The sequence below is a fragment of the Oncorhynchus mykiss genome, chromosome 10 (assembly GCF_057628025.1).
Source record: "Oncorhynchus mykiss isolate SJ-2025 chromosome 10, ASM5762802v1, whole genome shotgun sequence".
Taxonomy (NCBI): domain Eukaryota; kingdom Metazoa; phylum Chordata; class Actinopteri; order Salmoniformes; family Salmonidae; genus Oncorhynchus; species Oncorhynchus mykiss.
This window is the reverse complement of record NC_143031.1, coordinates 44167440-44183813: the sequence shown is the minus strand read 5'-3', so window position 1 is coordinate 44183813 and position 16374 is coordinate 44167440. Positions and strand designations below refer to the sequence as shown.

The 16374-nt window shown below is 43.1% G+C and overlaps 1 protein-coding gene across 3 annotated transcripts in view; it reads right to left on the bottom strand.

Moving 5' to 3' along the window:
• Nucleotides 1–16374, bottom strand: part of LOC110533971 (pyruvate carboxylase, mitochondrial) — a 96580-nt gene that overhangs the window by 3750 nt on the left and 76456 nt on the right. For all 3 annotated transcript variants that reach the window (XM_036990381.2, XM_036990382.2, XM_036990383.2), the window contains 4 exons: nt 16027–16267; nt 15623–15872; nt 8882–9126; nt 7835–8014 (listed from right to left, as the gene is read on the bottom strand). In XM_036990381.2, the coding sequence (XP_036846276.1) occupies nt 7835–8014; nt 8882–9126; nt 15623–15872; nt 16027–16267 (916 nt within the window). The remainder of the gene's footprint in view (nt 1–7834; nt 8015–8881; nt 9127–15622; nt 15873–16026; nt 16268–16374) is intronic.

The following is a 16374-nucleotide window of genomic DNA, read 5'->3' as shown; positions in this document are numbered from 1 at the left end:
ACGATGTCGTACCCATAGTAACCATACGTACATTTCCCAACCAGAAGCCATGGATTACAGGCAACCACTATAGGCTAGAGCTGCCGCTTTCAAGGAGCGGAAGACTAAATCAGGACGCTTAGAGTAATTTCTTATAGGTCCTCAGATGAACCAACAAACAGGTATAGCATAAAAACAGGACGGAGATGGAATCCTACTACACCAGCTGACGCACGCCCGATGTGGCAGAGCTTGAAAAATATTACAGACTACAAAGGGAAACCCAGATGCCAGCTACCCAGTTACGCGAGTCTACCAGACGAGCTAAATGACTTTTACGCTTGCTGCGAGGCAAGCAACACTGAAGCATGCATGAAAGCACCAGCTGTTCCGGACGACTGTGTGGTCACGCTCTCCGTAGCCAATGTGAGCAAGACCTTTAAAACAGGTCAACACTCACAAAGCCGCGGGCCCAGACGGATTACCAGGATGTGCACTCAAAGCATTCGCGGACCAACTGTTGTGACTTCACTGACATTTTCAACCTCTCCCTGACAGAGTCTGTAATACCTACATGTTTCAAACAGACCACCATAGTCCCTGTGCCCAGGAAAGCAAAGGTAACCTGCATAAATGATTACCACTCCGTAGCACTCACGTCTGTAGCCATGAAGTGCTGTGAAAGGCTGGTCATGGCTCACATCAAAACCATCATGCCGTAAACCCTAGACCCACTCCAACTTGCATACCGTCCCAACAGATCCACAGATGATGGAATCGCTATTGCACTCCACACTGCCCTTTCCCACTTGGAAATAAGGAACACCTATCTGAGAATGCTGTTCATTGACTACAGCTCAGAGTAGTAGGTCCCCTTGCTCGCACATGCTTTTTCAGTTCTGCCCACAAATGTTCTATAGGATTGAGGTCAGGGCTGTGTTGTCCTTAAGCCATTTTGCCACAACTTTGGAAGTATGCTTGGGGCCATTGTCCATTTGGAAGACCCATTTGCAACCAAGCTTTAACTGATGTCTTGAGAGGTTGCTTCAATATATCCACAATTCTCCTACCTCATGATGCCATTATTTTGTGAAGTGCACCAGTCCCTCCTGCAGCAAAGCACCCCCACAACATGATGCTGCCACTCCAGTGTTTCATGTTTGGGATGGTGTTCTTTGGCTTGCAAGCCTCCCCCTTTTTCCTCCAAACATAACGATGGCCATTATGGCCAAACAGTTCTAATTTTGTTTCATCAGACCAGAGGACATTTCTCCAAAAAGTATGATCTTTGTCCCCATGTACAGCTGCAAACTGTAGTCTGGCTTTTTTCTGGCGGTTATGGAGCAGTGGCTTCCTCCTTGCTGAGTGTCGATATAGGACTTGTTTTACTGTGGATATAGATACTTTGTACCCGTTTCCTCCAGCATCTGCACAAGGTCTTTTGCTGTTGTTCTGGGATTGATTTTCGCACCAAAGTACATTCATCTCTAGGTGACAGAACGTGTCTCCTTCCTGAGCAGTATGATGGCTGCGTGGTCCCATGGTGTTTATACTTGGGTACTATTGTTTGTACAGATGAACGTGGTAGCATCAGGCATTTGGAAATTGGTCCCAAGGGTGAACCAGACAATTTATTTTCTGAGGTCTTAGCTGATTTCTTTTGATTTTCCCAAGATGTCAAGCAAAGAGGCACTGAGTTTGAAGGTAGGCCTTGAAATACATCCACAGGTACACCTCCAATTGACTCAAATGATGTCAATTATCCAGAAGCTTCTAAAGCCATGACATAATTTTCTGGAATTTTCCATGCTGTTTAAAGGCACAGTCAACTTAGTATGTAAACTTCTGACCCACTGGAATTGTGATAGTGAATTATAAGTTAAATAATCTGTCTGTAAACAATTGTTGGAAAAATTACTTGTGTCTTGCACAAAGTAGATGTCCTAACAGACTTGCCAAAACTATAGTTTGTTAGCAAGAAATTTGTGGAGTAGTTGAAAAACTAGTTTTAATGACTCCTACCTACCTATGTAAACTTCTGACTTCAACTGTATATACTAGGTGGTGTCAGAGGAAGGCCCCAAACTATTGTCAAAGACTCCAGTCACCCAAGTCATAGAATGTTCTCTCTTCTACCACACGGCAAGCGGTACCGGAGCATCTAGGACCAAAAGGCTCCTTAACATCTTCTACCCCCTAGCCCTAAGACTGCTGAACAATTAATCAAATGGCCACCCTTTGTATTTACACTGCGGTTACTCGCTGTTTAATATCTATGCATAGTCACTTTACCCCTACCTACATGTACAAATTACCTTGACTAACCTGTACCCCCACACATTGACTTGGTACCCCCTGTATAGAGCCTTGTTATTGTTACGTAATTTTCTTGTGCTCATTTTTATTTTATTTTTTCACTTTAGTTCATTTGGTAAATATTTTCTTAACTCTACTTCTTGAACTGCATTATTGTTAAGGGCTCGTAAGTAAGCATTTCACGGTAATACTTGTTGTATTCGGAAACAATTCACAAAATACTTTGATTTGTAATAATTAACATAGATAATGCTAGGCATCTGTCGGAAATGAGAAATAGCTGCAACATAATGGCTGTTCCATTCCTTTGTTATACATGATGTTATACATAAGCAGGTGGCCTTTTTAAGTTTGAACTGATCTGCAAAATAAATTACACAAGAGCAACCATGCGTTCGATGGGGGGGGAACAAACAAGAGGGGGAACTGCATTGTACCCTGGTGATATGAGGGACACATTTGATCGTAGAAAACAACTGATCTTCAGGGGAAATGTTTCTGGGTAATTGTGGAGATTCTTAGAGATGGGAAATAAATCATACGTATTCAAATTTCAAACAGATGAAATGGTGCGAGATCTCCAAGGACAGTAGAGGGACAAAAATAGGCAAACTTTTCAAACAAAGTATTTATATGACTTAATGGGATCCTGTCGTAGTGGGTTATAAAACCAACATTTTCTGAGCTCTATAAAAATACCTACTGTAATGTAAGTGGAACATAATAAATGTACTCTTAATGTTAAATCCATAGAGTACCAAACCTAATAATCTTTAATACTGTCTGTGGGAGTACAAATCCTGCGATTATGGTTGGCTGTGAAAAGGCAGATAAGGTGGGGCAAAAAAAGTATTTGTGAAAGTTCTTCCACTTAAAAAGATGAGGCCTGTAATTTTCAACATAGGTACACTTCAACTATGACAGACAAAATGAGAAAAAATAAATCCAGAAAATGACATTGTAGGATTTTTAATGATTTTATTTGCAAATTATGGTGGAAAATAAGTATTTGGTCAATAACAAAAGTTTCTCAATACTTTGTTATATACCCTTTGTTGGCAATGACAGAGGTCAAACGTTTTCTGTAAGTCTTCACAAGGATTTCACACACTGTTGCTGGTATTTTGGCCCATTCCTCCATGCAGATCTCCTCTAGAGCAGTGATGTTTTGGGGCTGTTGCTGGGCAACACGGACTTTCAACTCCTTCCAAAGATTTTCTATGGGTTTTCTATGGGGTTGAGATCTGGAGACTGACTAAGCCACTCCAGGACCTTGAAATGCTTCTTACAAAGCCACTCATTCGTTGCCCGGCGGTGTGTTTGGGATCATTGTCATGCTGAAAGACCCAGCCACGTTTCATCTTCAATGCCCTTGCTGATGGAAGGAGGTTTTCACTCAAAATCTCACGATAAATGGCCCCATTCATTCTTTCCTTTACACGGATCAGTCGTCCTGGTCCCTTTGCAGAAAAACAGCCCAAAAGCATGATGTTTCCACCCCCATGCTTCACAGTAGGTATGGTGTTCTTTGGATGCAACTCAGCATTCTTTGTCCTCCAAACACAACGAGTTGAGTTTTTCATCTGACCATATGACATTGTCCCAATCTTCTTCTGGATCATCCAAATGCTCTCTAGCAAACGTCAGATGGGCCTGGACATGTACTGGTTTAAGCAGGGGGACACGTCTGGCACTGCAGGATTTGAGTCCCTGGCGGCGTACTGCGTTACTGATGGTAGGCTTTGTTACTTTGGTCCCAGCTCTCTGCAGGTCATTCACTAGGTCCCCCCGTGTGGTTCTGGGATTTTTGCTCACCGTTCTTGTGATCATTTTGACCCCACGGGGTGAGATCTTGTGTGGAGCCCCAGATCGAGGATAGATTATCAGTGGTCTTGTATGTCTTCCATTTCCTAATAATTGCTCCCACAGTTGATTTCTTCAAACCAAGCTGCTTACCTATTGCAGATTCAGTCTTCCCAGCCTGGTGCAGGTCTACACTTTTGTTTCTGGTGTCCTTTGACAGCTCTTTGGTCTTGGCCATAGTGGAGTTTGGAGTGTGACTGTTTGAGGTTGTGGACAGGTGTCTTTGATACTGATAACAAGTTCAAACAGGTGCCAAAAATACAGGTAACGAGTAGAGGACAGAGGAGCATCTTAAAGAAGAAGTTGCAGGTCTGTGAGAGCCAGAAATCTTGCTTGTTTGTAGGTGACCAAATACGTATTTTCCACCATAATTGGCAAATAAATTCATTATTAAAAATCCTACAATGTGATTTTCTGGATTTTTTCCCCTCATTTTGTCTGTCATAGTTGAAGTGTACCTATGATGAAAATTACAGGCCTCATCTTTTTAAGTGGGAGAACTTGCACAATTGGTGGCTGACTAAATACTTTTTTGCCCCACTGTATACACTGAACAAAAATATAAAACGCAACATGCAAAAATCAACGATTTATTGAGTTACAGTTCATATACGGAATTCAGTAAAAAAAAATGAATTAGGCCCTAACATATGAATTTCACATGACTGGAAATACAGATAGATTCAATTAAAAAACATGTAGGGGCATGGATCAGAAAACCAGTCAGTATCTGGTGTGACCACCATTTGTCTCATGCATCTCCTTCGCCTAGAGTTGATCAGGCAGTTGATTGAGCCCTGTGGAAGGTTGTCCCACTCCTCTTCAATGACTATGTGAAGATGCTGGATATTGGCGGGAAAGGAACACGCTGTCGTACACATCAATCCAGAGCATTCCCAACGTGCTCAACAGATGACATGTCTGGTGAGAATGCAGGTCATGGAGGAATTGGAAAATGTTCAGCTTCCAGGAAGTCTACAGATCCTTGCAACATACAGTACCAATCAAAAGTTTGGACGTACTCATTCAAAGGTTTTTCTTTATTTTTACTATTTTCTTCATAGTAGAATAATAGTGAAGACATTAAAACTATGAAATAACAAATGGAATCATGTAGTAACCAAAAAAGTGTTAAACAAATCAAAATATTGTTTATATTTGAGATTCTTTAAAGTAGCAACCCTTTGTCTTGATGACAGCTTTGCACACTCTCACTCTTGGCAGTCTCTCAACCAGCTTCATGGGGTAGTCACCTGGAATGCATTCCAATTAAAACAGGTGTACCTTGTTAAGTGAATTTGTGGAATTTCTTTCCATCTTAATGCGTTTGAGCCAATCAGTTGTGTTGTGACAAGGTAGGGATGGTATACAGAAGATAGCCCTATTTGGTAAAAGACCAAGTTCATATTATGGCAAGAACAGCTCAAATAAACAAAGAGAAACAACAGTCCAGCATTACTTTAAGATATGAAGGTCAGTCAATACGGAACATACCAAGAACTTTAAACATTTCTTCAAATACAGTTGCTAAAACCAACAAGCGCAATGATGAAACTGGCTCTCATGAGGACCGCCACAGGAAAGGAAGACCCTGAGTTACCTCTGCTGCAGAGGATAAGTTCATTAGAGTTGACAAACTCAGAAATTGCAGGCCAAATAAATGCTTCACATAGTTCAAGTAACAGACATCTCAACATCAACTGTTCAGAGGAGACTGCGTGAATCAGACCTTCATGGTCAAATTTCTGCAAAGAAACCACTACTAATGACACCAATAAGAAGAAGAGACTTGCTTGGGCCAAGAAACACAAGCAATGGACATTAAACCGGTGGAAATCCATCCTTTGGTATGAGGATTCCAAATTGGAGATTTTTGGTTCGAACCGCCGTGTCTTTGTGAGACGCAGAGTAGGTGAACGGCTGATCTCCGTATGTGTGGTTCCCACCGTGAAGCATGGAGGAGGTGTGATGGTGCTTAGCTGGTGACACGGTCTGTGATTTATTTGGAATTCAAGGCATACGATACGCCATCCCATCCGGTTTGCCCTTAGTGAGACTGTCCTATTGAAAAACAAATGATAATGACCCAACACACCTCCAGACTGTGTAAGGGTTTTTGACCAAGAAGGTGAGTGAGTGAGCGCTGTATCATATGACCTGGCCTCCACAAATCACACAACCTCAACCCAATTGAGATGGTTTGGGATGAGTTGACCCCAGACTGAAGGAAAAGCAGCCAACAAGTGCTCAGCATATGTGGGAACTCCTTCAAGACTGTGGGAAAAGCATTCCAGGTGAAGCTGTTTGAGAGAATGCAAAGCTGTCCTCAAGGCAAAGGGCGGCTACTTTGAAGAATCTAAATTGTATTTTGATTTTTTTTTAACACTTTTTTGGTTACCACATGATTCCATGTGTCATTTCATAGTTGAGGTCTTCACTATTTTTCTACAATGTAGAAAATATTAAAATAAAGAAAAACCCTTGAATGAGTAGGTGTGGCCAAACTTTTGACTGGTACTGTGCATCATGTTGAAACATGAGGTGATGGCGACAGAGGAAATGGCACAAAAATGGGCTTCAGGATCTCATCACGGTATCTCTGTGCATTCAAATTGCCATCGATAAAATGCAATTGTGTTCGTTGTCCGCAGCTTATGCCTGCCCATACCATAACCACACCGCCACCATGGGGCACTCTGTTCAGAACACTGACGTCAGCAAACTGCTCACCCACACAACACCATACACACTGTCCTCAATCTGCCATATGCCGGTACAGTTGAAACCATCATTCATCCGTGAAGAGCACACTTCTCCAACGTGCCAGTGGTCATCGTAGGTGAGCATTTGCCCACTGAAGTCAGTTACGACACAGAACTGCAGTCAGGTCAAGACACTGGTGAGGACGACGAGCACGCAGATGAGCTTCCCTGAGACGGTTTCTGACAGTTTGTTAAGAAATTCTTCAGTTGTGCAAACCCATAGTTTCATCAGCTGTTCAGGTGGCTGGTCTCAGATGATCCCGCAGGTGAAGAAGCCCGGATGAGCAGGTCCCGGGCTGGTGTGGTTACAACTGGCCTTACAACCGCAGACCACTTGGACGTACTGCCAAATTTTCTAAAATGGTGGTGGCTTATGGTATAGAAATGAACATTACATTCTCTGGCAACAACTCCAGTGGACATTTCTGCAGTCAGCATGGCAATTGCACGCTCCTTCAAAACTTGAGACATCTGTGGCATTGTGTTGAGACACTGCACATTTTACAGTGGCCTTTTATTGTCCACAGCACAAGGTGCACCTGTGTAATGATCATGGGGTTTAATCAGCTTTTTGATATGCCACACCTCTCAGGTGGATGGATTATCTTTCCAAAGGAGAAAAGCTCAGTAACAGGGATGTAAACAAATTTGTGATCAAAATTTGAGAGAAATACGATTTCTAAGCGTTTGAAACATTTCTGGGATCTTTTATTTCAGCTCATGAAACATGGGACCAACACTTTACATGTTTCATTTATGTTTAAGTTCAGTGTAAAATACATGTTCTCCATACAATCATCATGTTCTCCATACAGAATCATCCCAGCAGCGTGTTAAAAATAATGTTGTTGCGAGCTGAAAAGAATTTGGGCCTAAGGGAAGCTAGACTTGGGAATTTGTGAAGTGTGTTTTACCTTGGACCTGAAGGGTTCAGGGAAGCCTCCGTGTGGGATGCCAATGTGGCCCTGCAGGAACTCCACCACAGAGAGGGGGAAGGAGAGCTCATCAGCCCTCTCCTCCACCTCTGCCCTCGTCAGAGAGTTCTGCACCATGAACTGGGCCAGGTCGCCCACGATCTTCGAGGAGGGGGTCACCTGCAGGCAGGCAGACACAGAGTGGGCAGAGGAGAGAGGTGGAGCGAGATGAAAGATTTTATCCACAACATTACTGGTGCTACAGCCCATCAGTCATAGACTATTGTGTATTACCATTGGAACCTCAAGCTGGCGTGCAAATTGGAAGTGAACAGAAGTGTGGTAGAGTCAAGAAGGGAGACCGAGATTAAAATTGCTTGAGAAAAACATTTTTTTGCAGCCAATTGTAGGAACAGTGAAAAGACAAGACAACGAAAGGGGTTAGAATGAGGAGAGAAAAAAACATGCATAATGAAAGTGAAGTAAGCGTGTCCACTATCGAACAGACACCGACTCACTGTGCCTGTGATATGGACAATATGACATCGAAGGAAACGAAGGAGGAGAAGAACAGAAAGTCAACTATCTCTGATCATTTAATTAAGCCCTAGGAAATGAAAACCAGCAAGGCAAGACCAAACGCTAGAAGATGCCATTGATTGGAGAGATCAGACAGAAGCATGGAGAACAGAACAGATAAGCTTTGCTCAAAGCTCCTTGGTTGATCTGACCTCAGGCTGCAGCGAGATTAATGGCTCCACTTTCTGCAAACTTATTCCCATTTCGTTTTTTATTTTGTCTTTGAGACAGTAGAGCCTCCCTCCCACGCACACATAGTTAAGAGAGAGTGAAAGGAGGAATGTGAGGGAACAAATTGAGTGGGCAATTCATTCTGAAGTTCTCTTCAAAATCAGAAGAACTCTTTTGTAAATCCGCCTTAATAGCAATAATTATGAATCTGAAAAGACAATTTGTGAATGAGGAATGTGAGTTTTAGCACTGAAAATGAGGCCAGTGTTAAGGACACCAGGAGTCTAGTTGTCTCACCTTGATGAGGTCACCCAGCAGCTTGTTGGCCTCTGTGTAGGACTTCTTCACCTCCTTGAACTTGTGTCCCAGGCCCATGCTGTGAGCCTGGAAGTGCAGGTTGGTGTACTGGCCTCCAGGGATCTCGTTCTCATACACGTCAGCATTGCCAGACTTCATAGTGGCTGTACAGTCAAATGGTGCGTAGAGCCCACGAGCAACCTCCCAGTACTCACTGTAGTCATAGACATTCTCCAGAGATATGCCTGTCAAAGAGAGGGCAGGACAGAGAAAATAATAGGCATCTATAGATGCTGTCAGCACAAATACAATGAAACATTATCTACAGTTGAAGTCTGAAGTTTACATACACCTTAGCCAAATACATTTAAACTCAGTTTTTCACAATTCCTGACATTTAATCATAGTAAAAATTCCCTGTCTTAGGTCAGTTAGGATAACCACTTTGTTTTAAGAAAGTGAAATGTCAGAATAATAGTTGAGAGAATATTTTATTTCAGCTTTTATTTCTTTCATCACATTGACTACAGCTCAGAGTTTAACACCATAGTGCCCACAATGCTCATCACTAAGCTAAGGACCCTGAGACTAAACACCTCCCTCTGCAACTGGATCCTGAACTTACAGACGGGCCGTCCCCAGGTGGTAAGGGTAGGCAACAACACATCTGCCACGCTGATCCTCAACACTGGGGCCCCTCATTTGTGTGTACTTAGTTCCTTCCAGTACTCCGTTCACCCACGACTGTGTAGTCAAACAACTACAACACCATCATTAAGTATGCTGACGACACAACAGTGGAAGGCCTGATCAACGACAACGAGACAGCCTATATAGAGGTCAGAGACCTGGCAGTGTGGTGCCAGGACAACAACCTCTCAGTGTGAGCAAGACAAAGTAGCTGATCGTGGACTATAGGTAAAGGAGGGCCGAACAGGCCCCGAATTAACATCGACAGGGCTGAAGTGGAGCGGGTCGAGAGTTAAGTTCCTTGGTGTCCACATCACCAACAAACTATCATGGTCCAAACACACCATCATGGTCCAAACATACCAAGGCAGTTGGGAACAACACCTTTTCCCCCTCAGAATTTGGCATGGGTCCCCAGATCCTCAGAAAGTTCTACAGCTGCCGCAGAGAGCATCCTGACCGGTTGCATCACCACCTGGTATGGAAACCGCTCGGCATCTGACCGTAAGGTCAGGGTAGCGGCCCAGTGCATCACTGGGGCCAAGCTTCCTGACATCCAGGACCTAGAGTTGAAGTCGGAAGTTTACATACACGTTAGCCAAATACATTTAAACAATTCCTGACATTTAATCCTAGTAAAAATCCCATGTTTTAGGTAAGTTAAGATCACACACTTTTTAAGTTCTGCCCACAAATATTCTATGGGATTGAAGTCAGGGCTTTGTGATGGCCACTCCAATACCTCGACTTTGTTGTCCTTAAGCCATTTTTCCACAACTTTGGAAGTATGCTTGGGGTCATTATCCATTTGGAAGACCCATTTGCAACCAAGCTTTAACTTCCTGGCTGATGTCTTGAGATGTTGCTTCAATATATCCACATAATTTTCCCTATTCATGATGCCATCTATTTTGTGAAGTGCACCAGTCCCTCCTGCAGCAAAGGACCCCCAGAACATGATGCTGCCACCCCGTGCTTCACGTTTGGGATGGTTTTCTTCGGCTTACAAGCCTCTTCCTTCCTAACATAACGATGGTCACTATGGCCAAACAGTTCCATTTTTGTTTCATCAGACCAGAGGACATTTCTCCAAAAAGTACGATCTTTGTCCCCATGTGCAGTTGCAAACTGGCTTTTTTTAATGGCGGTTTTGGAGCAGTGGCTTCTTCCTTGCTGAGTGGCCTTTCAGGTTATGTCGATATAGGACTCGTTTTACTGTGGATATAGATACTTTAGTACCGGTTTCCTCCAGCATCTTCACAAGGTTCTTTGCTGTTGTTCTGGGATTGATTTGCACTTTTCGCACCAAAGTACGTTTATCTCTAGGAAACAGAACGCATCTCCATCCTGAGCGGTATGACGGCTGTGTGGTCCCATGGTGTTTATACTTGCATACTATTGTTTGTACATATGAACGTTTGGAAATTGCTCCCAAGGATGAACCAGACTTGTGGAGATCTACAATTATTTTTGGGCTGATTTTCCCATGATCAAGCAAAGAGGCACTGAGTTTGAAGGTAGGCCTTGAAATACATCCACAGGTACACCTCCAATTGACTCAAATGATATCAATTAGCCAGAAACTTCTAAAGCCATGACATCATTTTCTGGAATTTTCCAAGCTGTTTAAAGGCACAGTCAACTTTGTGTATGTAAACTTCTGACCCACTGGAATTGTGATACAGTGAATTATATGTGAAATAATCTGTCTGTAAACAATTGTTGTAAAAATGACTTGTGTCATGCACAAAGTAGATGTCCTAACCGACTTGCCAAAACTATAGTTTGTTAACAAGAAATTTGTGAAGTGGTTGAAAAACTAGTTTTAATGACTCCAACCTAAGTGTATGTAAACTTCCGACATCCACTGTATGTTAAATGTGATGTGTTCATCTACTGTATGTGGGAGGCATGCCACAGAACCCTAAAGCTTATCAGTGTGGTGCTCACCACTTAGGCATTCACGGGCTTCCAAAGCAGGAACACTCAGTCAGTCAATGCACCCTCTGCTGCCAATACTCTCATTTAAACCTGATGACCAATCCTAATGCCTGTTGCTATAATTACAATTAGCCCCATGCTTCACCTGGCAACAAACACAACTCCGACACACACACACACACACACTCAGGCCAGCGTACACACACACACACACACACACACACACAGGCCACAAATTCTCCAACCAATCTCAGAGCCTAGTAAATTTTAAGCTTTGATATCAATCTGAAGCTTCCCACTCCCTAAACCATACACATCTGTTGGCACATATCCATCAGCATGGGAGGAGGAAATTGAAAAGAGAAAGCGAGCGAGAGTGTGACATTGACCACATTTCCTGTCCCTCAGGACTAGAGCTGACTTAAAGATGATCTATACACATCAAGGGAGAGAACAAGGGACCTTCGCCAGAGGGGAGCTCCCAGTGCAGATGAAAGATGGATGGGTAGAAAGATTAAAGAAGTGAAGTGCTCAGAAGTAATTTAAGAGGAAGAGAATGTGGATGAGAAGGGATCACGGAAAAGAGGAAAGGTGAAAAATACTAATTGAGGCACTTGAGGGTTTTCTGTAAACAATTACCATTAGTTAGGATAAAGAAACAAGTCGACACAATAAATATGAACAAATGGGACCGAGGCAGTAACATTTCTTTGGGGTTAAGTGCCTTGCCAGATGTTTCACCTCGTCGGCTCGTGTATTCGAACCAGCGACCTTTCGTAGCAGACCAAAAGAGAGCTTAGACAAGTAAGAGAGCATACTAGTGGGAAGAAATACAAATGAAAACAGTCATCCTGTCTCATGCATGAATACCCAAAGTCATATTTGGAATTAATTTTGAATTCATTTGACAATAAATGGACAAAACTGTACTGCACTAAAGCGCAACATTTCAAAAGAGAGAAGGGAATAAGACGGAATTTGCTTGACATTTCAATTACCTAGGCAGCCTTCTACTCGGTGAGAAGGAGCAGGAGAGAGAGAGAGCAAGAGATAGATTGGTAGACTTCACGGGAATAAACTAAATCAACAAATACAACATGTCTTTTTCTCAGAACGTGAGCATTCTGATCGGTTTAAAACTGCTTGTCGAGAGCACAATCACATACACACTCCAACACGAAATCTAGTTGTGCCTTGTGTCCTTGAACAGTAATTATCGGAATGAGAGAATCTGGAGACCATAGAGGCACATGTTTTGAAATGGAAAATTGGAACAAGTTAAAGAAAGATGCTAAATTGCACCTCTAGGCCGTCTACGCTTTCATCAACTCGCATCCAACAAAACTATTTCTGGGTTATAATCATTTTGAAAACGACTCAATTTCACAGCGTGGATTGGGCTTTAGAATAATCTCGCAGAGTCCTGCCACATTTCATTTTCTAAAGAGGACATTTTCCCTTTAATAAAAACTAGATAACTGGATTAGAACGAGAAAGAACGAACTAACTGTTAAGTGCTCACTTGTGCTCAGGTAGCGTAGAATTCCCAACGGTACACCAGTACATGGTCAAGTCATTTCAGAGCAGCTGCTACCTCCATTCTCCTCATGACTAATTCATTATGGATGGAGTTTTATATTCTCAAGTGTTGTTCAATTCTAAACAAACAGCAACTCCATTATTTCATTTGCCTCCACTTTGTTTCAGGTGGCCTACGATAAGGCTCTAATTAAGGGTTTTTACAAGCAGCTAATCAAACCCTGATTCATTGTGTACAAAATAAAGAGTTACTAAGCCATTTCATGGATGTTGTGGGAAGGATTAGATGCTCATCAATTGTGAGAATATTATCTTCTAGTCTTTGTTCATCTAAACCATTAGGAATGAAAAAGAACAGCCCTTCAAACCTGGTCTTCCATCTTTCATGAATCAAAGCACACTGTAACCGTCAGACTCATAGGTGTATGCATGGTGATAGCACTAGCCTGCTGCTGAATGGTTCCCTCCTAAATAACAATGCCACACAGGGCCAATGATCTCGCCTCACGGCCGTTCCCCTAGCAACAAAGATGGCTGCAGCCATGAGAACTTGGTTTTGACCACGTTCCTGTTCCCACGCAGAGACAGAGCTTTACGGAGCCTTGCAGGCCAGGTCATTACAGCGGGTTAAGACTCATCTGCTGCAGTAATGTCTCAATTAACTGAAGGTCGCGGGGTCGTGGGTGAGCTATGTGCGGCCTATCTTCCTTCTGCCTTTTCCTCTAGTTCCCGCTCCCCGTTGCTCTCTCCCTCTCCACAACAAACATCCTTCATTTTCCTCTGCTTTACATTAGCTTGCACATGTACTGCATCATCTCCCACGTGTTCACATTCTCTAAGTCATAAGGTTGTCTTTGTTTTTTACTCAACTGCTGAGGTGAAGGGGATATGCAGAGTGACGACACACTAAGCATCAGCACAATTCAGTTGTCTCTATTTCTAAATGTCTGGCAGCTCACTATTTCTAAATGTCTGGCAGCTCACTCTATTTCTAAATGTCTGGCAGCTCACTTTATTTCTAAATGTCTGGCAGCTCACTCTATTTCTAAATGTCTGGCAGCTCACTCTATTTCTAAATGTCTGGCAGCTCACTCTATTTCTAAATGTCTGGCAGCTCACTATTTCTAAATGTCTGGCAGCTCACTCTATTTCTAAATGTCTGGCAGCTCACTCTATTTCTAAATGTCTGGCAGCTCACTATTTCTAAATGTCTGGCAGCCCACACTATTTCTAAATGTCTGGCAGCTCACACTATTTCTAAATGTCTGGCAGCTCACTATTTCTAAATGTCTGGCAGCTCACTATTTCTAAATGTCTGGCAGCTCACTATTTCTAAATGTCTGGCAGCTCACTCTATTTCTAAATGTCTGGCAGCTCACTTTATTTCTAAATGTCTGGCAGCTCACTCTATTTCTAAATGTCTGGCAGCTCACTCTATTTCTAAATGTCTGGCAGCTCACTCTATTTCTAAATGTCTGGCAGCTCACTATTTCTAAATGTCTGGCAGCTCACTCTATTTCTAAATGTCTGGCAGCTCACTCTATTTCTAAATGTCTGGCAGCTCACTCTATTTCTAAATGTCTGGCAGCTCACTCTATTTCTAAATGTCTGGCAGCTCACTATTTCTAAATGTCTGGCAGCTCACTATTTCTAAATGTCTGGCAGCTCACTATTTCTAAATGTCTGGCAGCTCACTCTATTTCTAAATGTCTGGCAGCTCACTCTATTTCTAAATGTCTGGCAGCTCACTCTATTTCTAAATGTCTGGCAGCTCACTCTATTTCTAAATGTCTGGCAGCTCACTCTATTTCTAAATGTCTGGCAGCCCACACTATTTCTAAATGTCTGGCAGCCCACACTATTTCTAAATGTCTGGCAGCTCACACTATTTCTAAATGTCTGGCAGCTCACTATTTCTAAATGTCTGGCAGCTCACTATTTCTAAATGTCTGGCAGCTCACTATTTCTAAATGTCTGGCAGCTCACTCTATTTCTAAATGTCTGGCAGCTCACTATTTCTAAATGTCTGGCAGCTCACTATTTCTAAATGTCTGGCAGCTCACTATTTCTAAATGTCTGGCAGCTCACTCTATTTCTAAATGGCTGGCAGCTCACTATATTTCCATTGGCTGGCAGCTCACTATATTTCCAATTGGCTGGCAGCTCACTATATTTCCAATTGGCTGGCAGCTCACTATATTTCTAATTGGCTGGCAGCTCACTATATTTTCAATTGGCTGGCAGCTCACTATATTTTCAATTGGCTGGCAGCTCACTATATTTTCAATTGGCTGGCAGCTCACTATATTTTCAATTGGCTGGCAGCTCACTATATTTTCAATTGGCTGGCAGCTCACTATATTTCCAATTGGCTGGCAGCTCACTATATTTCCAATTGGCTGGCAGCTCACTATATTTCCAATTGGCTGGCAGCTCGCTATATTTTCAATTGGCTGGCAGCTCACTATATTTTCAATTGGCTGGCAGCTCACTATATTTTCAATTGGCTGGCAGCTCACTATATTTCCATTGGCTGGCAGCTCACTATATTTCCATTGGCTGGCAGCTCACCTGTGTTGAATTTGGTTCCCTTGGTGCAGGCGACAATGGCTCCCATGCTGGGCTGCGATGTCATCCCAGCCATGGAGTCCACAGCGACGTCTACGATGTCGGCCCCGGCCTCGGCACACGCCAGCATGGCGGCCACGCCGGCGCCTGCCGTGTCATGGGTGTGGACGTGAATGGGCATGTCAGGGAAACGGTCCCTCAGAGCACCAATCAGCATTCGGCTAGACTCAGGCTTCAGCAGCCCTGCCATGTCCTAAAGAAAGAGCAAGGAGTCAACAACATGACACACAGACTATTTATGCCCGAGTTGCTGATTCCAAGTACTTGTAAATAAATAAAATGTGTAATTGATTGGGATAAACCGCATTACTGGGTTTGATGACAGAGCAGGTTCAGTGCCAGTCTACCTTGACATTCAGTATGTGTGTTCCAGCTCTGACCAGCTCATCAGCCAACTTCAGGTAGTAGTCCAGAGAGTACTTCTGCCTCATGGGGTCAGACACATCTCCTGTGTAGGAGATAGAGGCCTCCACCACCCCCCCGGCAGCCCCAGCAGCCTCCATACCCAGCATCAGGTTGGGCAGGTAGTTCAAAGAGTCAAAAACACGGAAGATGTCCATGCCATTCTCCTTGGCCACCTCACAGAACCTGGTCAGAACCATTGAAAGGTGGATAAGTACATGCTTCAAATGAAGAACCCTTGGGTTTAAGGGTGATACTTTCAAGAAATACTATGCAGACGATGACCGTCAAAC